Raw genomic sequence first — 23187 nt, forward strand, 5'->3', positions numbered from 1 at the left:
AAAATATTTTTTAGAATTTTTAAAAAAGAAAAAATAAAGAGAGATGCTGGCTCACAAGGATGGAGTGCAGATCTCATATGAGATGTTCCACTAACTTGTCACTCTGCAGCGTGCTGACTGGGGAATGTCAGTGCAAGGCCCCTGCAAAATCAATGCCAAGTAGCATCATGGAGTATGTGAGCGAAAACACCAAAAATACCTCTATGCTACATGCCTCAGTTAATACACCCACAGTAGTATCATTGTATTAACAAAGAGGAGAAAATCATAGCACAGACTAGGGGAAAAACAATCACATATCCCTTCAACCTTCAGAGCACTGGGAAAATGGATTCCTAAGTAAACTGTTTTACTCCAGTACCAAACAGGTGATTGATTCCATCATTTACCTGCAACCTTCAAAGAGAGAGATTAACACTGTAGATAGGATAACACCTCATTCATGACACACCCATATCAATACATGAAAAACCACTAGGTTTTATTAATGAAAATATATATTAAGTTCACACATACACTACATTATGCATTTCAAATCCAGTCTATTGTCACTGTTCAAAATACAGAACAAACGTGTGCAAAACCATTCGCGTGTTGTCAGAAGGATGGGGAGTACCTATTTCCCAAAATCTCAGGACTGAGGTACATTCCTAAGAAATGTGTATGTTCAGTGGTATGGCACTGTAGGGAAGAGTTAGCTACCCCCCTTCAGTCATCTGTCAGGATTTCCTCATTTAACCACATCAAGTCATACTCTCTAATGATTGTGCTTACAAAGACGCATTGGTAGCGTACTGCCTGCCACCTTCTTTTTCTTAAAGAACAATTAGTAAAACCTTCTATTTCTAATATTGAGGAAGTTCTTTACTTTAAAACATGGAGCAGTATGTGTTCTGAACACCTATTTCATGGTAACATACATCAATGTTGTAACCATAAGCATCTCCACGGTGATTTTCCTCGTATGTTATATATTATACAATCCTGCATCTTCCATGGAAAATTAGACATGTGTGCATCCCACTTAATGTAGCAGGGCATCCAGTGTCTTTGATGGAGCAACAATCAGCCACACGGTCTTCCAGATTCAGTAGGGATAAAGGGATTCTTGGTAGAGATTTCAGAGTAAAATAAAATTGTTTGTCACAAATCTCAAATAAGGTCAATGTAAAAAATGTTAAAAAATATATTGAAATTAAACTTACATAAAACCCTATCTACTATATCTGTTGAAACAGAATAGTATATACCTTTTCTCAGTGTTTGATTTTTCCTTGTAATACTATTTTCAGAGTAATGTCTGAATTGAGTTCCTTCATTCCTTACATTTATTGGCATTTGAGTTCAATTAGAAAGTCATCTAAATATTTATGTCTTCAAATTTACTTTATTTAATGCTCTCTCTGGTGTTTGCTCCGGTGTGTATAAAAATGAAAATGGTCTTTCCACATTCATTAGTTCCAAGGGTTTGAATCTACTAAGCATTTTGTATATTTGCTGCCAAAGCGAGCACTGAATCTACTAAGCATTTTGTGATATTGAGTAAATACTAAATTCCACAAAAGGCGTGTCTTATCCACTTTCTTTACATTTTACAGTTCTTCTGCTACATGGTAACTATGACTTGAAGTTGGGAGTTCTAGTGAGAGGTCGGACACATTCTATGTGTCCAGTTACTCTCCTATATAAAATTTCTCACATGAAGTAAATGAAGAAATGGCCATAGATGTTTTCACACATACATTATGTCTGTAGATTACTCTCCACTTATGAATTTGGCGATGTCGAGTAAGGTTTGAGGGCCACATAAAGGTCTTGCCACATTCTTCACATTCATAAGGTTTCTCTCCAGTATGAATTCGATGATGTGCAGTAAGTCTTGAGCTGTCATGAAAGGCCTTGCCACATTTGTTACATTGGTAAGGCTTCTCTCCAGTGTGAATTCGGTGATGTTTAGTAAGGGATGTGACCCACATAAAGGCCTTGCCACAGTCGTCACATTTGTAAGGTTTTTCTCCAGTGTGAATTCGGTGATGTTTCATAATATCTGAGGGCATCTTAAAGGCCTTGCCACACTGTTTACATTTGTAAGGTTTCTCTCCAGTATGAACTCGGTGATGTTGAAGCAGCCCTGAGCTCTGCTTAAAGGCCTTGTCACATTCTTGGCATTGGTAAGGCTTCTCTCCAGTATGAATTCTGTAATGTTGGGTAAGCACTGAGCTCTGGTTAAAGGTCTTGCCACATTCATGACACTGGTAAGGTTTCTGTCCCGTATGAAGTCTGTAATGTTGAGTAAGGTCTGCAGGGCGCATAAAGGCCTTGCCACATTCCTCACATTGGTAAGGTTTCTCTCCAGTATGAACTCGGTGATGTTGAGTAAGCTCTGAAGGCCACATAAAGGCTTTGCCACATTCCTGACATTTGTAAGGTTTCTTTCCAGTATGAATTCTGTAATGTTGGCTAAGGCCTGAGCTCCGGTGAAAGGCCTTGCCACATTCTTGACATTTATAAGGTTTCTCTCCAGTATGAACTCGGTGATGTCGAGTAACGTCTGAACGCCACTTAAAGGCCTTGCCACATACGTGACATTGGTAAGGTTTCTCTCCAGTATGAGTTCGGTGATGCTGAGTAAGTTCACAACGCCATTTAAAGGTCTTGCTGCATACTTCACATTGGTAATGTTTCTCTCCAGTATGAGTTTGGTGACTTCCAGGAAGGGAGGAGGGCAATGTAGATGCTTTCACACCTTTTGCCCATTTGTACTGTTTCTCTCCAGTATGGACTGGCTTATGTCCCTTTACTGATGAAGGGTCCTTAAAAGGTTTACTACATTCCTTGCGTTTACATATTTTGCATATTTTCTCTCCAGTATGCATTCGTGGGAACTGAGATAATGTCGAGTGGCAATCAAAGGATTTACAACATTCCTTAAAAATGTAAGTTTTCTCGCCCCTAGGAATTGTCTTATTTCTATTTGGTCTCGATGACTGACTAAACATGGTCCCTGGTTTATTAGATGTGAAAGGGCTTTTTCCCTCATAAATTCTCTGATGATCAGCAACACTGGAGGACTGGTTACGAGCTTTCCCACATTCATTATCCTTGTGAGGACTGTCTCCGGAAGGGAGTATACTGAGGTTAGAGCTTGGATGAAAGCCTTCCCCACATTTATCACATTCATAATGGTTCTCTGCAAACCTAGTCCTGACACATATGTGAGCATGGGAGCCCTGGTTCAATGTTTTCTCAGATTCAGTGCACTGAGCAATTCTATCTCCCCTGAGAAGCCTCCGGTCATTCTGGAGGGTCCACTCTTCGGTGAAGCCCCTGTCGAATGGATCCCACTGAGCACTTTGTTTTTCATTTCTAAATCTCTGATTTAAGGTCAGGTCAGTCCTATCTTCCAAATGGCTCAAATCATTATTCTCAGCATGGACTAGGTTACTTTCCAGATGTGCCAAATGGTCTGTCCACAAATCGCTATGATGGAATATCTGATCGGATCTTGTGCTGACAGAAACACACTGCTCTGCAGAAACAGTTGATTTCAAAAGGGAGGATTTCCACAGATATTTATATCTTATACCATTTGGGGCAGTGAGATTCTCATGAAAGGCAGTTGACTTGGTTTGGATTTGTCTTCTCTGAAATCTTTGATACCCGTCACTCTCCCCATCATTGTCCCAGTCTCTATGTAAGTGTAAAATCTCAACAGCACTATGTTTGTATCTGGGAATTGATCCGTTCTGGAAAGAACCTTGTATGCTCTGCTTTAGCAGGAAACTCTGGGTGTCATGTGACGATACAGCTGAAAGATACCAAATAAAAGTAAAACCATTGCACTTACTACATTCAGAAAAATATACTGATGACTTCTAATACAGAAGCATCAAGTCAATCAGACAATGTCAGAAAGATGGCTGAGAAGGAGTCATCAGGACTTCATTTCTCCATGGACACACAACATGTCACACAATGTACTGAGTAGAGTCTAATAGAGAATACTGCAATATGGTCATGGTGTAGCACCAATCAATTTCCTGTATCTCTAACAATCAGGAAAAGGGTCACATGAGCTCAAAATTAGCAGAACGGTGGATACTGAAACAGAAAACTGAAATGAACCAACTAGAGGACGGTAAAAATAGAAACTATCAACCACAGGAAGAATTGTTTGTCACAAAAGATCAACATTGATCATTTAGTACGACTAAAATGAGAGGTGAAAAGGCAAAAGGAGAGCGTAACTGACTGTAGGAATCAAGAAAGAGGCAACAATGGATAATCAGGGACCACAAACTCACACCAAAAGATGAGTATGAATGTCAAAAAAAAAAAGTATAAACAATTTAGACTTTACATTCAGAAAAACAAACAAAAAAAAACCCCCAAACTGATCTACAACAACTAACCAGAATGAGAGAGGAATAAAAGAAAAAATCCAACAAGCAAAAATTGTGTGCCAGATGAATTCGCTGGATATTCAAACAGACACTGAAGGAGAAAGGACTGCACATCTCCTCAAACATTTCTAAGGCATGAATATCAGACAAACTAGCAAAACACTCTCTCTGTGGCACCAGCATTACCAGCTCTTGAAAGCCAGACAAAGACAGTACAAACAACAAAGTTTACAAACTACTGCCTGTGATGAATATTCACTCGAAGCTCACAATAAATAGCAATCTGAATCAACAGCATATTTTCTCTTTTTACAAGATCTGGAATGAAGGGCACTCCAACATACAGAAAACCATAAATTCAAGACTCCGCATTAACAGAACGAAGGGCAAAAATGACATGATCATTTTAAGGGAGACAGAATACAAATAAGGGAGACAGTATTGGACAGCATGTCATGCTAAAAACACTCAAGGTAGAGAATGAAGGAAACCCTAACCTAATGAATGCTATAGATGTATGAAAAACTGAAACCTATTCAGTAGGGACAGTCTGCAAGCTTCTCCTCTATGATCAGCAGGTAATGAATTGACCCCACCACTGCCTTTGAGTTCTCTATTCAGAACAATTATGCGGGGCACCTGGGTGGCTCAGTGGTTAAGCCGCTGCCTTCGTCTCAGGTCATGATCTCAGGGTCCTGGGATCAAGTCCCGCATAGGGCTCTGTGCTCAGCAGGGAGCCTGCTTCCTCCTCTCTCTCTCTGCCTGCCTCTCTGCCTACTTGTAATCTCTGTCAAATAAATAAATAATATATTTTTTAAAAAAAGAACAATTATGCAACCACAAATCTAGTAAAGGAATCTAAACTAAACAAGAAACAGTAAAACTATCTCTGTTCACACATGACATGATTACAGAAATCCCTAAAAATCACCTTAATTCTTTTACTGTTTCTGGTCATTATTTATTTCTGCCAGTTTCCTGAGTACACTTTGTTTTTCATTTTTGTTATGTTATACAATACAGGTAACAGAAATGTTGGAACAAGCAACTTAATTTCCACCAGAAGAACTAAAAAAGGAAACAATTAGATGAAAGTTAGTAGAGAGGAATGACTGGGTGGTTCAATGGGTTAAGACTCTGCCTTCAGCTCAGCTCATGATCCCTGGGTCCTAGGATTGAGTCCCCCATTGGGCTCTCTACTCGGAAGGGAGCATGCTTCCCCCTCTCTCTCTGCCTGCCTCTCTGCCTACTTATGATCCCTCTATCAGATAAATAAAATATTTTTTAAAAGAAACTTAGTACAGGAATGAAAATTACAAAGAAAAATCCGAAATAGATAGATAGCACATTAATACTAACAGAGGTAATTAATACTAACAGAAGTAATGCCCATTTTATCAAAAATGAAAGTGGTAAAACACTAAATCCCACAAACTACTATATAATAACAAATAAAGGGGCGCTTCTGCCTTCAGCTCAGGTCAAGTATCCCATGGTCATGGGATGGAGTCCCCATATGGAACTCCAGACCTGCTCAGGCTCCAAGATAAGCAGGAAACCTGTTTCTCCCTCTCCCGTTCCCCGTACCTATGTTCCCTCTCCTGCTGTGTGTCTCTGTCAAATAAACAAAATTTTTTCCTCTTAAAGATTTTATTTATTTAACAGACAGATCACAAGTAGGCAGTGAGGCAGGCAGAGAGAAGGAGGGGGAATCATACTCCCTGCTGAGGAGAGAGCCCAAAGCAGGACTTGACCCCAGGACTCAGGGATCATGACCTGAGCTGTAGGCAGATGCTTTAACCCACTGAGCCACCCACACATCCAAAATAAACAAAATCATAAAAAAAAAAAAAAAAAACCCAAATAGGGTAATTTAGAACAAAAGAAAGATAATGCCTAAAAACAGACAAGTTATTAAGAATGAATTACTAACCTTGAACCAAAGAATTTGGAAATCACCTTAGACCAGTAAGAAGCATGAGGGTTGAATTTCAAAGAAATACTCTCCCAGCACAGGAAAGCCCTAGACCTGGGAATCTTCCTACTTTCGATGGTGTCAATGAGCTCCCTAAATAAATTTGTGTTAGGGGAACCTGGGTGGCTTAATGGGTTAAGCCTCTGGCTTTTGGCTCAGCTCATGATCCCAAGGTCCTGGGATTGAGCCCTGCATAGAGCTCTCTGCTCAGCAGGGATCCTGCTTTCCCACCTCATTCTCTGCCTACCTGTGATCACGGTCTGTCAAATAAATAAATAAAACCTTAAAAAAAAATAAAATCCCTTGTTGCATGCTTCTTTTCCCTCCTTTGGTTCCAATTCAGTATTTCCCTTCATTTTGCCTTTTATGTGACAAAGTCTTTCTTCTGTTTCTTCCAGCCTTCTCTTAATAACCTATTTCTAAACTAGCTTATTGCATTGTTCACCTATGTTTGATTTTTAAAAAGACATATACTGGGGGATGGGGGTCATAGGAGTTTGGGTGGAAGCTAGAGAGATGAAATCACATGTACGCATCACACTGAGTGCAGAGGCAGACTTGAGCTTGGATTCCAGGACCCCGAGATCAAGATTTGAGCAGAAACCAAGAGCCTGGGGTTTAACAGAGTAAGCCACCCAGACAACCAACTTTTTTTCAACTTTTTTTTTTTTTTAACTCTTACCCCTGTAGTAAAGTTCTCACTATTCTTTTCTCAACTCCTTGAGTATCGTTATGATTGTTGCCTTAAATTCGCCATCAAGCTCCTTACTACTGTTTCCATTGCTTCTCTGGCCCCGGTCTTACCTGCTGGTTTTGTTTGGGATAAATTCTTTCATCGTGGCTTTTGTCTAATTCTCTAACTTCCTCTGTCCATTAGAAAACTCAACAATGTCTCATTCTGTATCCTTCAGGCCAGTCTGCAGGGGTTCTCCTTGCCTGCTATGGGCAGTGTTTGGTCCCTGGCCTCAATGTGGCCAGTTTGAACTAGGTGAGCTCTGCTGCGCTTGTGAAAGGAGATCTGACAACAACTCCACCAGGACTGCGGCCCTGCAGAATCCCTGCTCAGGATCTGGGCAGGGGCTCACCTTGCTGAGCCTGAGATAAGCCTCACTGAGAAGGGCAGTCCCCTCAGATCACAGGGGGTGGGGCCTGGTGCAAGCAAGGCAGACAGCCAGTGTCCTCACTGAGTGGGGCTCTGCTTTATGCTACAGAATGGGAGAGGGAAATGGTGTCATCCAACTCCCGTGTTCTGGGAGCCACATGTCACTGAAAGTTTCCTCTCAGGAATGTGCTCCTAGACTACTGAATACTCTCCCCACTGTGCACCCCAAGTATTCTCCAGATGGCTGTTTCCATGCTGTGAGCCCCCAGGTTGTTTGCCAGCCTTCTCTCCAGGAGCACCCCAGTGCCCTCCTGGTTCTACCCCATCCAAACCTGCTGCCCATTAAACCAGGCTTTAAGATGTGCTGGTTCCAAGAACTCATGAAATTCAGCCCTTCTCCCTCTCCAAGCCAATGGCTTTGCGGAACCTCCTTAGGCATCCGCGGAGTGTTCCACTGTCCTGACACCTACTGCACAGCCGGGGCTCCCTTCCAGCCACAGTGCTATACTCCTCTCCTCCCTAAACCATGTCTCCACACCATTTGCCATCTTCCATGTGGCCTCTTCTCTCCGTTCACGTGGGAGTCTGTCCTGTCTCCTCAGCCCAATGTCTGGGGCATTCAGGAGGACCTGACAGTTGCAGGTTAGTGCTCATGACAGGACACATGAGTCTAGGATCCTCCTGCTCCATGGCCTTTGCTTCCCATGGTGAATCCTTATTGTTTTATAACAACTCATGTGTTAGTACACAAACCAAAACATAAAAATTAGTTTTGTTTCTACACAACGAAGAGCAATTCCCAAAACAGGATCATACATTAAGAGCAACAAACCACCCAACCCAAATTCACCACGGCCACCGTATTCATGGAAACAACTCCCTCCTTGACAACAAATGCAGGTGCAATCTGCTTCTGGCTGCAACACTGGTTTTGTAGCTTGGACCCCACTGCATCCATGGCCTTTATCAATTTCAAATTTCCCCTGTATTTGTACTAGTACCCATGTTTTCAGGCTATAGGATCACGTGTTTCAACTTAGGCTTCCTCCTGAAAACTGACTTTGTGTAAAATGAGTACAGTTATTACAAGTTGGTTGCACTTTCTGGTCTTCCCAAAAGAATCACAGAAAAGCCTTCCTGACACGTGTGGCCATTATTACACACACTGTAATGGTGAGACAGGAGAGAGAACACACTGTAGGGAATAAGCTCTCACAGAAATGACTGTTCTTCCATGTACCCCCTGGGCTGCTCAGCCTATGAGGACCACAGGCTCTTCTTCATCTACCAATTTCCTTCTTCACACTGCTGGGCAGACGCTGGTCTTTCCCCTGCTCTCTCCCTTCTACCACTATGCACCTTTATCTCCACTGTGACACAGGTCAGTTTGCTTTCCTAGGATTTTTTCCTACTACTAATACTTAGGATTAGCTTATTTTGCACAGTTGGTTTACTTTGTTTGCCTGCACCTTCTTAAGACACTACTTTAACCTATGAAGGCATATGCTTCTCGGTATCTATCTTGCTTTCTTTTAAATGTTCCATTAGTTCAGGTGTAAAACATGGGGACTGGACCACTCTATAGGTTCTATTCTGCTCACTACCAAGTAGCTACCATCTGGCACCATAAAATGTTGTCATCATACCACTAAATGAGTTCCCTATATTCTGTTATCCCCATGACTCATTATAACACAACTGGAAGCATGTGTTTCCTGTTCCCATTTCCTCATGCTGCCAATCATCCTTCTCCATTCCACACTGGTAACAGTCAGGTTACTCCTTGTATTTATGGGTCTGTTTCTGCTTGTTTCATTGTGTCTTGTCATGTGTGACAACATGGTTTGAACCACAAAGTATTATGCAAGGTCAAGTAACTCAAAGACAAATATTATATATATTAACTTAAGTGTATAATCGAAACAACAACGTAAGTGAACAAACAAGAAACACATTCATGAATATCTATTTTGTTTTGAATAAAATCCATGGATAATCCCAAGAGTATTAAAAGCCCAACATGACACACATTCTAAACTGTGACCTGTAACCATTTCCCAATTCGGGCAGATGACAGGAGGTTCCCAGGTCAAAGTCTAAGCATCTTATGACTCATGACACAGCAAACATCATAAATGTCTTTATCACACTAATTCCACTGGCCAGCTGCGCACCCACAACTGATACCGCGAGACGCTGCACATGCGGTGGGTTTGAATCACTTCTGTGGGATCCTGAGCACAGGAAACCCTAGTATCGTCAAGGAACATCCAATGTATCTACCCGGTCCTTTCTCACAGAAAGAAACATCTGTTTTCCTGTACAATAAATAAACTCATCTGTCCTCTACCCAAGAGCCAGATGCGTTCACTATATTCCCAAGCTTTTTTATACACAAACGTGTGGAATGACAAGTATTACTAAAACATCAACCAAGGAAATGCTCGCGCAGATCACATCACCACATGACTTCAAGGAATAGTGATAAGACTGTAGAAGGCACATATATGAATGTATGATTCGGGGCAGGTATGCACAACAGCAACCAATACATTTTCCTTCATGATCTTTTGCTGCTCACCTGGCAGTGATACACAGTCCCATGCAGGGTAGGTCACAAAGTCAACGGACGTGGAAGGTTTGACTAAGATGCTTTCAACCATCGGCCATAGGGCCACTTGTGAAGGTCTGGAAGACCCCCAAGACGCACACTGTGCCACCATAGACACATCCCTGGTCACTCTGTCAACCTAACAAAGAAGTGTGCATCCAATGTCATGGCAGAAATCTTTTACCCAAAAGCTGACAGTGTGGGTAGGACTCTATTACAGACAATGGCCAATGAGCTGCCTATGCTCCCCTGTTTGGCAATAAAAGCTGTAGACCTTATCCTACCTCCAGTGAAGTAAAAGTTACAGTGGTACAACATCTATCAGGTTGCCACGATTGCATGGACAGCCTGCACCACAAAGCTTATGACAACTGCCCAGCTCCTGGAGGCATGTCTGCTGTGGGAAAAGAGGAATAATCATTGATCTGAGCACAGAGGCCCATGGAAGATCTCTGACATCACAACTGGCATTGGGTGTGTGGTCCTGGGAGACTGCTAACACCACTAGAGGAGGAAGACACAGAGATAAAACAACAGAAAAGTCTAATACAAGATCATGGCCATGGGAATCTATATCAAGACATGACTTGTGTAGGGAAGCCTGGGTGGCTCAGTCAGTTAAGCTTCTGCCTAAAAACTGGGTCCTGATGCAGGGTCTTGGGAAAGAGCCCTACCTGGGGCTCCCCGCTCAGTGGGGATTCTGCTGGTCTCTCTGCCTCTGGCCCTCCCCTAACTTGTATTTATTCTCTCCCTCTCTCAAATAAAGAAAAAATTTTAAAATGATTTCTGTAAGCAAATAAAAAGAAAGCATAATACAAATTTTCAGAATACATTTCACTTTATTAGCCAAGTGGGGAAATAAAAATAGAAAACCTCAATCACAAAAGAAACCAGAGTATGTTAATTTCTAATACGTATCTGGCTAAAATTTTAAACATAATGATGTGTTCAGAGAAACACAAGGGATTCTATCTCTGTGGTATGGTTTATAAAAATTTTCCTAAGATCAAGAGAAATTAAAAAAATATATTTACTAGTATCTGAAACATTCCTTTGCACAGTGCATACAATGTCTATCTCACAGTTACTGATGCTGTATCTGCTATTAATGTATTAAATGTTCTAGAGTTTATGGGTTAGTGATAATACTATTTTCCTCTCACTCAAAGAAATCAAGTAGATAAAGGAAGGTATAGGGAACCTCTCACTATTGGTTGAATCAGGGTTTGAATCTGGGTGCCTACATAGGAACAGGTGACTCATGTTTGGATTGTTCCTTTTCTCTTTGACACTCAGTGGTTCACCCAGCCGTCCTCACACAGAACAGCTTCCATGAAGGGACACTTCAAAGTGAACATTCCAGCCCACACCACACATAGGTAGCCTGAGTGGTTTCCTGGTTGAATACTCAGATGTAGACACAAAGGTCAGGCATCCAAGGTACAACACAGGAAAGGCCCAACACACACCAGTCCACTTTCATGCCTGGAGACCAAGACTACACATTACACACTGGCTACTACCTTTCCTGAAGAACACAACTATGAATGTGTCCCAAGATACAGGTTCTCAAGGTCTAGTCCCTACACAGCCACCTGAGATGGAGTAAGAAAGGAAAGGTGGGTGGCTGCCCCCAGAGCTACTGACATGGTAATGTAAGCCTGGGCACAGCGATCCAAGATTTACAAGTGCTCCTGGTGATTCTGATCCAGGACAATTTGCACAACCTCTGCAGGAACCAAGTCACAGGTCAATCCTGAGTTATCCCCACAGAAGGCACTCTCAGAAACCATCGGTGCTTGTGGTCATGTTACTGGCTGGACACACATACACCACATGCACAACACACAACATACACAACACGCATTTCCTTTATTCATTACTAAATCTGACTCCTTTTCACGTGCCTGACACAGGAAACAGAGAGGGAATCAGGGCACCTGTAGAGGCAGTGTGGAGGCTACTCAGACAGGTGACCTCCTGCTCAAACAAGGAAGAAACGACAGAGCTGAAGGCAAAGAGAGAGGTGGGGATCACTCGTTGTAAAGTAGTAACTCCTCTTCCTGAAACTGGGAAAGAACAGGAATGCAGACTTGACAAATGCCCGGGTCAAGTGTGACAGAACCCAGGAATTCCTATTATTAGTGTTCTCCTGAAGAAAACAAGTCTATAATCCTGGGCCCTTAGACTGCTGTGTTGTTTTTTTTTTTAATTCCCAAATACCACTCCAAGATCACAACACATTCAAAGAAAAAGAAAAATATGTTCCAATCAGAGGAACAAAACAAATCTCCAAAACTGGCCCTAAATTAATAAAGACCCATACATTGCAAAAAAACCAAACCAAACCAAAACCAGACCAACCCAAAAACACAACAACAACAACAACAACAACAGGCAAGCACTTCAAATTATAATGATAAAAATCCAAGTGGAGGAAAAAGAGAAGACTACAGGTAACTAACTTTATCTGGAAAACGAAGCATGACCAAATGTAAACCCAGAGAGACAAAAAGTGTAACATCCAGGAACCAGAAACTGAGTCCCAGAGTACAATTACTGAATTTAAAAATAAACTAAGGGATCAGCAACAGACTTGATGAAGCAGAGAAAGAATCAGAACTCTTAAAGACAATTTTTCTAAATTCTCTACTGAGGGGACCAAAAAAATAGGTGGAAAAGGACGGAGTCTGAGGGACTCGTGGGATACCAACAAGTGGTCCAATATGCTCATTAAGGGGACCCCATGAGAAGATGAGGGTGACCTCTGTGGACACAAGAGACAATTCAAGCTTGCTAAATTCTAAGTAGCATAAATGTCAAGACATGAACCAGTGACAAGATTGTAATTAACCCATCAAACACCACAGATGAAAAGAACTTTTGAAACAGAATGGCAAATGCACTTCACCTTGTGCAAGAGCTCCTAGAAGAGCAGTAGTGGGATCCCAGCAGTCCCAACAAGAATGGGGCTGGCATAATGTACTCAGCTACTGAAAGATCAAAAAGTATCACCAACAATACTTTACTGGGCACTCTTTTCCACAGATGTAGAAATGAGGACATTCCCAAGTAAAGACCCTTCTACGTTTACCAGTAGACCTGTCCTACAAGAACCACTAAAGCAACACTCTCACAATGAAATAAAAGGATTCTACCCAGAAACTGAACCAGATGGGATCCTAAAGTTCCCCGCTAAATGTAAGTATTTACACAGTTATACAAACCTGTATTGCTGGAATTGCTTAAGTCACATTTAATTCTGCCACAGAATCTTGTTTTTAAAAAAGTATAAAAATCATTCATGTACGTCATAAACTACACAACATAAATGTTAGAATTTGTGACATCGGTTAACAAAGTGGGTGCAGGGGTGGTGACAGGAAGAAGTGTTTTGTGTGCCAATTCACAATATTGAGATTCAAAAGCTTTGTTTTACCTCTAAGTTGTTTTAAGGAATCTCTAAGTTAACCACAATGAAAATACTCACAGAAGACACAAAAGTTAATGAGGAAGGTACCAAGGCACACCATAGTGTAATATAAGATAAAATAAATCTTTCTTATTTCCTACCAAAACATGCTACACAGGTGTAAGGTGTTTCAAAGTAACTTTCAATTCCAGAAACTCTTTTCTCTCATGCTGAAAGAAAACAATTCACCCACAAATACATGATGAAATTAATTCTGTGTTGATGTCAACTCACCTAGACATAGTATAACATTCACTCACCACTCCCCAGGGAGAGAAATTAACAGTAAGAATCAGAGCATGTATGAATGATACACAAACACAATCAAATACACATAATTTTATTGGCAAAAGCATAAAGTTTATCCTTTTTTGACTTACTATTAGTAAGTGAGACTTTCTTAAAGGTTCCAAGTTCTGAGTTCTAAATGTGCTAGTCCCCCAATAACATTATTTATGTGAGAAGGCTAGGAAACAGAGACATTGAATTATTTCACCATTGAGGAATGAACAGAGAGAGGAGAAATAGAACTGCACATTGTTTCATTTTAGGGAGGTGGTTTGTTATCTGATGCAGTTACTAAATGTCAATTTTGTAAGAATAAGATTAAAGCCTCCCTAACATTAGAAAGCATAAACCAGAAAACATTAGAAATCTTGTGTCTCTACTGCTCTGGGAATTTCTGCACCAAAACCCAGTGTGCATACAACTACCCTAACCTACTTGTCTCATGATGAAAACCAGAACTAACAAAGGCCAAAACATACAGGTCCTCAGAAATAGGATGACTTCCCCAGGGCCCTCAAAGCAATGGAGAAGCTCTCAGACTGAGGGGGCCTTCCCCCTCCAAGGAGAGTCTCCTGGTCCTCCCTGTGGATGTGGCAGACCATCACTGGAACGGAAGGAGAATCCCTAGAGGATGCAAGAACTTGATAATGTGGGAGAGTAGATGTCCCTCTAGGAGCATGAGAGAAATAAAACTGGGCATGTCTCCAACTGATTTTCATTCAAGGACAGCTAGTGGAACCATAGCTTAAGGTCTATGTTCCTCCTTCAGACTTGGGCCTCCCCTCTGTCATCTGCCTCATTCATTCCCACCTACCTGGATGGAAGCCTACGGTATCCTTTTTCTTCATATCCCAGAGCTGCTTCTCTTGCTCCAAAAAAGTGATCAGGTCTGGCTTTGACACAGTGAAACCTGTTTACGAGAGAAAAGGAAAATGAGTATCGCCAGAGATTCTAACTTTCCATCAGGATGGTGTTCAGTGCAGGAAGAGAGGATACTGTACAATTCTAGAAAATAGTTTCCAAAAGCTGTTGCCCAACAGTCCCTTTAGAACACACTGGAGGCATTTAGAATATTCACATCCTGACCTGCACTTCCAAGCAATAGACATGGTAAGAAGGGGAAATTTCAGTTTAACATGTGAGCAGCACCATTCTCTGCCACTAAATGTTTAGAATTCAAACTCTTATACAGAAGTGGGGTATTACCTTGAGAAGCTAAAGATGAAAAGGACACATGATGATGACTTTTCTCTATATGTACAAATCCCTCCTTCCTCCCCTCTCTGTCTGGATCTGAATTCCAGTTATTCAAACAGGAATTGTCCAAAAGACAATCTTCACAGGAAGGAGAAAACCCAGAGTGTGGTTTGGGGAATCTGGAAGGAGTCTCCTCACCCAAGAAGCAGAGGTGTCCATAGTTCTCCAACATCACATCCAGGTACAGTTGCCGCTGAGTGTGGGTCAGGCATCCCCACTCCTCCTGAGAGAGTTCTACGACCACATCCCTGAAGGTCAGCTGTCCCTGCAATAAATACCACAGTCACCAAGTGGCCATTGACACACTTCATGATGGTCCCTAACATGAAAGTGGGAGTTAATGTCACCAGCTAAACCCAAGACCTGACTTTCCCTGCTCCAGGACATGAGTGTGGAATAAAAGAAAAACCCATGAGACAGAGGGCAGTGATTGACCACCTATACTCCCAGAATTCAACCCTACCAACTACAGAAAGGTGAGGGCGCTCCTTGTCCAGTGCACACTGTTGACATGCAGGAGAAGAACCAATGTTCCAGAAGGAATTATGAGTTATTTCTGATGTAAAATACTGGGGTGCAGGAGTGAATGATGAAGAAACAATTACTGAGATGTCTTTGGTGTCAAAGCTGTGGTCTTCCTGATGATGCACAGGCACAGGCCCCACGGGTCAGAGGCATTGCACTGGGGTGTGAGCAGGAACTCAGTCTGCACTAAAATGGTGAGTGGATCAGGAGTGCAGTCATCACGAAGGAAGCTGAAAGCAAGGTTCCCAGGACCTTGAGGGCCCAGCTGGTGTGATGATGAGATCACTTTCTACTGTTGAGTGAAACCTTAGACAGAAGATCCTGCAGATCTGTATCAGTGGGGGACATGCATGGAGGAATATGGCCAACATGCATTTGGGGAGAAGAGGTAAAGAAAAGTAATCTCAGTACCAAGGCACACCCAAGGACACATCATCACTGGTTTTTTTTGTTGTGTGTGTGGTCTGAAAACAGGAATTCAGAATACAAATTTCATGAAAAGAAAGGATATATATACAGTTCAATCACCTACAGTCTCTGTAGGGGCTGCTTTGAGGCAAGCGGGCTTGAGCAAAGGCATGGAGAATGGTAACCCCCCTGCTAAACCCAGACAGGTCCATCAGGGCCTCACCTCAAAGGAGCCACAGGCCTGAATCAACCAATGAACTACTGACAAAGAGGGGCACTGCCCTAAAGAGGAAAACTTCCCTGAGCCCCCTAACTCCTCACCTTCCCTCACTAAAAATAGCCCCCACCACACCCACTGCTCCTTGTACAGAGCCTCCCTCTCTCTCCTCTGCCACCTGCCTCCCGCAGGATATTCTGTGAACTGCAAAGAGCGGTTCTGCCTCAGGTGAACTCTTCAAGGCCATGTGACTTCCTCCACCCAATCATGGACCCAGGTTCGGGGGTCCCCCACCTGACTGGCAGAGACACCACATTTAGACAACGGAGCCTCCATGTCTCCTCCCAGGCAGCATAATCTTAATTACAGATTCATTTACACTTTAGTGCAAGGGCCAGGGAGAGGGAGAGGCTCTCAAGCCGATTCCCAGCTGAGCCTGCAGCCAAAGGAAGAGCTTATCCCGGGACCCTCAGATCAAAGCCAAAGGGGAAATCAACAGTCTTGAGGTTTAACTGACTGAGTCCCCAGGTTCCCCTCTAGTGTATTTTAACTTGTGTACTTTACATAAAATACCTACTTCACATTCTAAAGAGGAAGTCTCAAAAACTCCCCCTTCCCACACTTTCTCTCAAAGAACATCTAGAGTTATTCTGGACACAAATCCATTGAGTTTATTTCTCAATTTCCTGACCCCTGGGCTACACAGTGCTGAGAAAAGCAAGCACAAGGGGCCTACAGGAGAAAGGTTTTCCCTCAGTGACCGCCCTGGACCAAACCTCAGCAGCAGCAGGAATCTCAGACTGAAGACCCCCGCCCACGTGAGTCTATCACTCAGAAACTATTTTCAGTGCTTCCAGGACTTTAACTCCCAGTGACAGCTGCTGCTGTCCTATTGTAAGGCAGGTTGGAGACTTGGGAAAGAAGGCTCCGGGATACAGGGGAGAAGGGTTCTGAAGACCTGGCCTTGAGGATCATTTATGGAAAGATCTTCAAATCAGGTGAAAACAGAAGGGAGAAACATCAGAACTACAGGAGCCAACATTTGCAATTTCTAAAAGCAAGGAATTTCAGGAGGAAAACATGACATGGCCTCTCCTGGGGCACCAGGCTTACCTGAGAACTGGCCATTTCTCCTTTCCCTTCGTCCTCTGGATTTCTTTCCCACAAAATATCTGCGGAGAGATCACAGCAGCATCAGGAGAAAATGCCCTTAAGGCCACCAACAGAGCCTGTGCATCTGAAAACTGTTCTAGGACCGGGCTGGATCCTGGCCGAGAAACTGTGCAGCTCTGGGAGACCTTAAGGATCAGAGATTATTTAACACCAGCGGGCTCAGAGGAGTGTGACCGTTCTCCCGGGGTCTGAGCCCGGGACACAGACAAAGAAGGGAGTTTAAGCACTTTTACTTCCGCATCTCTGCCATTCTTGTGGTCACGGCCGGCAGGACAGGGGGGAAAACCCGGAATGGGCCCAGGGCCGGAACTGGGATTCCCTGCTGGATGGGTCAACCTCCAGAGAACACGGATTTCTCTTATCAAAACTGCTTCCCTGGAGGCAGGACACCGAAATGCAGAAATAGCCCAAATTCCTAGTCCTTTGTGTCAGGAGCTATTCAAATGAGCTCCTACCGCGAGACTAATCTTTGGCTTTTCCTTCTCAGCTTTCCGGGGGCCTCGCCTCCTCAGGAATGCCCACAAATTCAGCTTCAGCAAAGGAACTGGGCGCTGCATGCGCCTGACCTTCCCAGACTCACGCAGCAGAGACCTGGTTACCTCCCCGTGGACCAAAGCCGCTCTCCACTCTCAGAAAAAAAATTTAAAAATATAAGGAAATAACCCCACACCCCAGCCTCACTGAGGATCTCCTGCCACCCTTAAGTAACACTACACTGTTGTTTCCACCAAATGGATGGACAGACTCTGAGGGGGAGGGGCAGCAGCTAAGATCCTTCTTGAAACTGCACAGGTGATTGTTATGCCCGAGTTTTCACATCTGAGACACCACCAAAGACACGGATGCAATCGCACGAGGGTTTGACATGCTTAAGCTTGGGCCCAAGTATACCCGACACAGCCGAGTAGGGACTTGGACCCTGAACCAGTTTACAGTCAGAGATTTTAAAGGCAGAGTAGGGATGGACTTGGCGGTTGGTGAGGACAAAGGGGGTGTTCAGAAGGGCTATCAGGGTAAAGAAGACAGTCAGGATATTGGAGGCCTGGTTATTACCAAGCCAAGGCCGTTTTTCCCTCTAATGAGGCACTAACATGAAGACACCTGGGAGTTTCCTGGTGGAATGTCACATTCCTCCTATCAAGAGTCCTTGTTAATGAGATTTAGGTTTAGAAGAAACTTAACTTTCTTTGTTGTAAATCTCTAGGACATTTGTAAACCGAGGGAGACTCTGGTCTTGCAGGATTGTGATTTCTGCAAGTTAACTATTTGTTCACACATATGATTGAGAGGAAGAGAGTGAGTGGAGAGGGGGTGCAAGGTGCCAGCTTTTGCTTTGTCAAGATGGTTGTCCTTACCTCGGGGCTAGACTCGAGTGGGTATGGTCTTGTTTTTCTTGGCCTCCACAGTGATGCTCAATAGCAGCTGGGAAGGAGAGCACACAAAGCAGGGAAACCAAGGCTGTGGTTGTGACCACATTTAGCTCCATGGCTTTCCAATGATCAGTCTGGAGACTGACACCTCCTCCCTCTTTCTGCCACACAGAGGGAGGACCCTTACAAACGAGGTTTTCCCTTATCAATGCAAAGTCTCTCACAAAGGGAAACCTTCTGGGTTTCAGAGCTTTTCCTTTACCCTTCTTTTAAAATACCAGCCTAATATAATCCTTAGATCAGAGACATATTTTAGGGGGACAAAATGCTCCCCTTCATTAGGTAAATGTTTCTTTTCATATGTAACTCCAAAACAGTATTCCAAACTGAATGTACTTTTACCATATCATCAGCAATATAGGAGAATTCAACATTCTCCATGAAATCTCATCTTTTAGCCTTTTTTGTTATTTTACCCATTCTAAAAAATACCGAAAAGTTTCTCACTGAACATATGAAGTGGTCTTCCTACAGCTGTCCTGGTGACTGAAATGGAAACTACTTCAAAGCATCAAGCTGAACAGAAATGAAAATGGCTGCATTAATGCTTCAGGGAGACTCGATTTTAAACTAAGTGACACTTTGCCTCTCCCCTCCAAACCTCCCCTCTCCCCTTCTCAGTCCTTCTTTGTTTCAGGAACCTGGTTCCGCCCTGACCACACACGGTGAACAGGGCCAGCAGTGCAGACACAATTCCTGCGGAAACTGGTGAGATTCTCTATTGCCCTACAAACCCCAGCCCCTTCCTGGGGTGCACTGCAGGTTTGCTGGCCCAACCTGCTGAGGCCTCCTTTGCCAGCGAAGCGATGAAGCTGCTGTTCCTCTTGATCCCCAGCTCCGTGTTCACGTTAGATCTGGGGTCTGAAGCACAGAAATCAGGTCATTCAGCAGAAGTGAATTTAGGAATGAAAAACTTCTTTTTCTTGCTCTATTCTAAGTTCTTTGGCCTGTTAATAATTAAAATGATGTAAGACAATTTAAGGCTAAAAAAAAAAAATCTTAATTAGGGGAAACTGAAAAACATGAGGCTCAGAGACAGGTGACTGGAGCTTCTGTGCCACTGTGACAGGTTGAGGAAAAAGGATGTAGAATTTCAAACAGGGGACATATATTCGCAGGAAAGAGGAAATGTATATCAACAATGGTTTGCCAATCCGTTGGGGCAACTTTCCATGATCTTAAAAGTTAATGTCTGGTATCATCTCTGTGTAGAAAAGACATTACGGCTCAAAACCTATGGCCAAGAAAGAATTCTTAATCCATCTCTGTTGCAAGAATGTGGTTTTACTAAAGTCATAAGACAGGACCTGTGGGCAGAAAGAGCTGCCCTGGGGTCATGAGAAGTGGCTCATTATATACTTTCATGTGGCAAGGTGGTTACAGATAGCTTAAGCCACCCAGGTATTTTGGAAACAAGGTTTCCAACACCTTGAGGGAGCTAGCTGTGGTTAGGAAAGTGTCGTTATTACTGCTGAGTAATGAGACCCAAAAGATTTATATCAGTGGGCCATAAGCTTGGAGGATGAAGGCAAACATGTATTTTGTGGGGCAGAGATAATAGAAGCTTCCAAAGGTGTTTTTATATGTTAAAGGAGGATCCTGGGATTGGGCTAAAATTGTCTATTGCCCTTGGTAAAAATTAAGCTGGGAGTTGAGTTCTTGGAGGAAGGTCACTCTGCCTGTTTCAAGGACTTGTCAGTGGGCTGTTGATTTTAGGGAGTGCAATAAATTTTCTTCTGCCTTTGTTACCGACATTATTCCCCACCCCCCCAAAACAGTTTCTACCCTTAAATAATCACAAACTTGGCCTACATAAGTTCAGCAAGAATAATGACTCATCATAAAGTTCTTCTAGAATCTGCTTTGCTGGAACTTCTTAGAAGGAATCTAGGGTGAACTCCTAGTAGCCTCTCCAGACCAGAAGTCAAGTCAAGTATTTGCCATCAGACGTGCCTGTAGGCCCTGTAGATGTGGGCAGATCCCTCTTCACAAGCTCCCCAATACACCCTGAGGTTCCTGTACCTGCCAGGATGTGACAATCTATCCTGTGACAGGAAGTGACAGTATCTATCCTGGTGAGGCTGCTGGGAAATCTGAAAGCAAGGAATCAGGCCAACATTTCCAAGGGGCTTTAGGGCTCCAGGGTTTTTAAGTCGACCTCGGTTCTTTAGAACCATTCAGTCCTACCTGAGTCCATACATGTCTCACAAGTAAGACACTCCAATCGAAGCCTTGGTAAAATAACCAGTGTTTCCAGTGGTTTCCCCTTAGGAGAACACATTCTATTGAACTTAAGCAAATGACTGTAACCGCATTGGTAGAAAGAATACTTACTTAGACTTTTTGAGTATCAGAGGTTTCCAGTGGAGAGAAAAGTTAAATGCTTCCTTTTGTTCACAGGTCAATACTTTACTGCATTCTTTTTAAGTCACAGATATCTTAAGAGAAAGTTTCCTTAATCTGGAAGAGCAAACATTAGAGAACCAGTGATGTGTCAAGAGGCACAAAACTATCATTATCTTCTTTTTTTTTTTTAAGACTTTATTTATTTATGTGACAGACAGAGATTACAAGCAGGCAGAGAGGCAGGCAGAGAGAGGGGAGGAAGCAGGCTCCCCGCTGAGCAGAGACCCCCGATGCGGGGCTCCATCCCAGGACTCTGAGATCATGACCTGAGCCGAAGGCAGCGGCTTAACCCACTGAGCCACCCAGGCACCCCAAAACTATCATTATCTTCTTAGTACATGTAGTTCCATGTTACTAATTCTTGTTTAATTTGAATGCAGTTTTTTTAGTAAGTTCTGGAAATTCTTACCCATTTCAGTGTGACCTTACAGATACTGAATACCTGTGTTTTTCCTAAAAGTCCTTTATATGAACCTCCTTGCAGATGAAAGTTATTTTTCAAGATAATAACAATTAGAAAGAACAAGAACTCAGAAATGGACCCTGTTGATGATTTGGTAAGAGTTCATTATGATAATTAACAAGGAAATCAACCAGAACACTTCAATAATTAGAGTATCAAGTGATAATGACCTTATAAACAGAGATAACAAGCCTAGTTAGTCAACAAGACTTCCTTTAGGATTTAAATCTTGGAGGACTTTGTAAAAACCTTAGAAAGTTTTCAAGTCCTGGGCTAAATAGGATTAGGCATCCTTAAAGTCCTGGTAAAGGCAAACCCAGAAAATGGTTTTTCCAGGCAGGGAAAGAGAAAACCAACTGTTCACATTTTCTAGTCAAGAGCAGACCAACAGGGGCGCCTGGGTGGCTCAGTGGGTTAAAGCCTCTGCCTTTGGCTCAGGTCATGATCCCGGGGTCCTGGGATTAAGCACTGAGTTGAGCACGCTGCTCAGCAGGGAGCCTGCTTCCCCCTCTCCCTCTGCCTGCCTCTCTACCTACTGGTGATCTCTGTCAAAGAAATAAATAAAATCTTAAAAAAAAAAAAAGGCAGACCAGCAATTCAAGAAATTTTTGACTTTTTAACAGAAGGAAAACACACTTTTAATCTTTTACTAATGCATTATAAAATCCATGCATTTCAGTGTTAGTCTGTCCTGACCACACCTAAAATTCCTTTCCAAAGATTTCCCTTCAAAACCTTCTACAATTTTCCTTTGCATTCAGATTTTTCCCAGGCCCCTTTTCTCCAAAGAACCAGTCTCACTTAGGGCAAAAGTACCAGGGTGCCTGGGTGGCTCAGTAGGTTAAGCCTCTGCCTCTGGCTCAGGACATGGTCTCAGAGTCCTGGGATTGACTCTTGCTTCAGGCTGCCTGCTCAGGGAGCCTGCTTTCCCCCTCTCCCCCTGCCTGCTTCTCTGCCTACTTGTGATCTCTCTGTCAAATAAGTAAATAAAATATTTTTTTAAAAAGGACAAAAGTACCTTCTTTTACCTTCAAGAAAAATGTATTCCCATTCCTTGTCTTCCTTGCACATAGAGTTGCTTTTCTTATTTCTATCAATCTTAATTACATTTAGCAGCATTTAACTCTTCAAAACCTTAGTCTCCAGCAAAGACTAAGTAGTAATCAACGGTGAACTGTTACACCAGAACTCTTTGGATGGCAAACTTATGAATCAGTTAAGTACAAAGAATGTTTACTGACAGATTCAAATATTCTTTGTTCCTTTGCAGTAAGAAGTCAAAAGCACAGGGGCACCTGGGTGGCTGTCTTTAAGATGCCTTTGGCTCTGGTTGTGATCCCAGGGTCCTGGGATGGAACTCCAAATTGGGCTACCTACTTGCTAGGACATCTGCCTCTCCCTCTCTAACTCTCCCAATCCCCACCCCACTTGTGTTCCCTCTCTTGCCATGTCTGTGT

General features: G+C 42.8%; 1 protein-coding gene across 1 annotated transcript in view; it reads right to left on the bottom strand.

Annotated features, from left to right (window-relative positions):
- Positions 1 to 456: 456 nt before the first annotated feature.
- Positions 457 to 23187, bottom strand: part of LOC122913340 (zinc finger protein 850-like) — a 63992-nt gene continuing 41261 nt past the window's right edge. The window contains exons 6-10 of the mRNA XM_044260095.1: positions 19639 to 19722; positions 17372 to 17430; positions 15247 to 15373; positions 14666 to 14761; positions 457 to 3808 (exon numbers count right to left, since the gene is read on the bottom strand). Coding sequence (XP_044116030.1) covers positions 1674 to 3808; positions 14666 to 14761; positions 15247 to 15373; positions 17372 to 17430; positions 19639 to 19722 — 2501 coding nt within the window. The 3' untranslated portion in view covers positions 457 to 1673. The remainder of the gene's footprint in view (positions 3809 to 14665; positions 14762 to 15246; positions 15374 to 17371; positions 17431 to 19638; positions 19723 to 23187) is intronic.

The sequence above is a fragment of the Neovison vison genome, chromosome 7 (genome assembly GCF_020171115.1).
Source record: "Neovison vison isolate M4711 chromosome 7, ASM_NN_V1, whole genome shotgun sequence".
In the NCBI taxonomy this organism is placed as follows: domain Eukaryota; kingdom Metazoa; phylum Chordata; class Mammalia; order Carnivora; family Mustelidae; genus Neogale; species Neogale vison.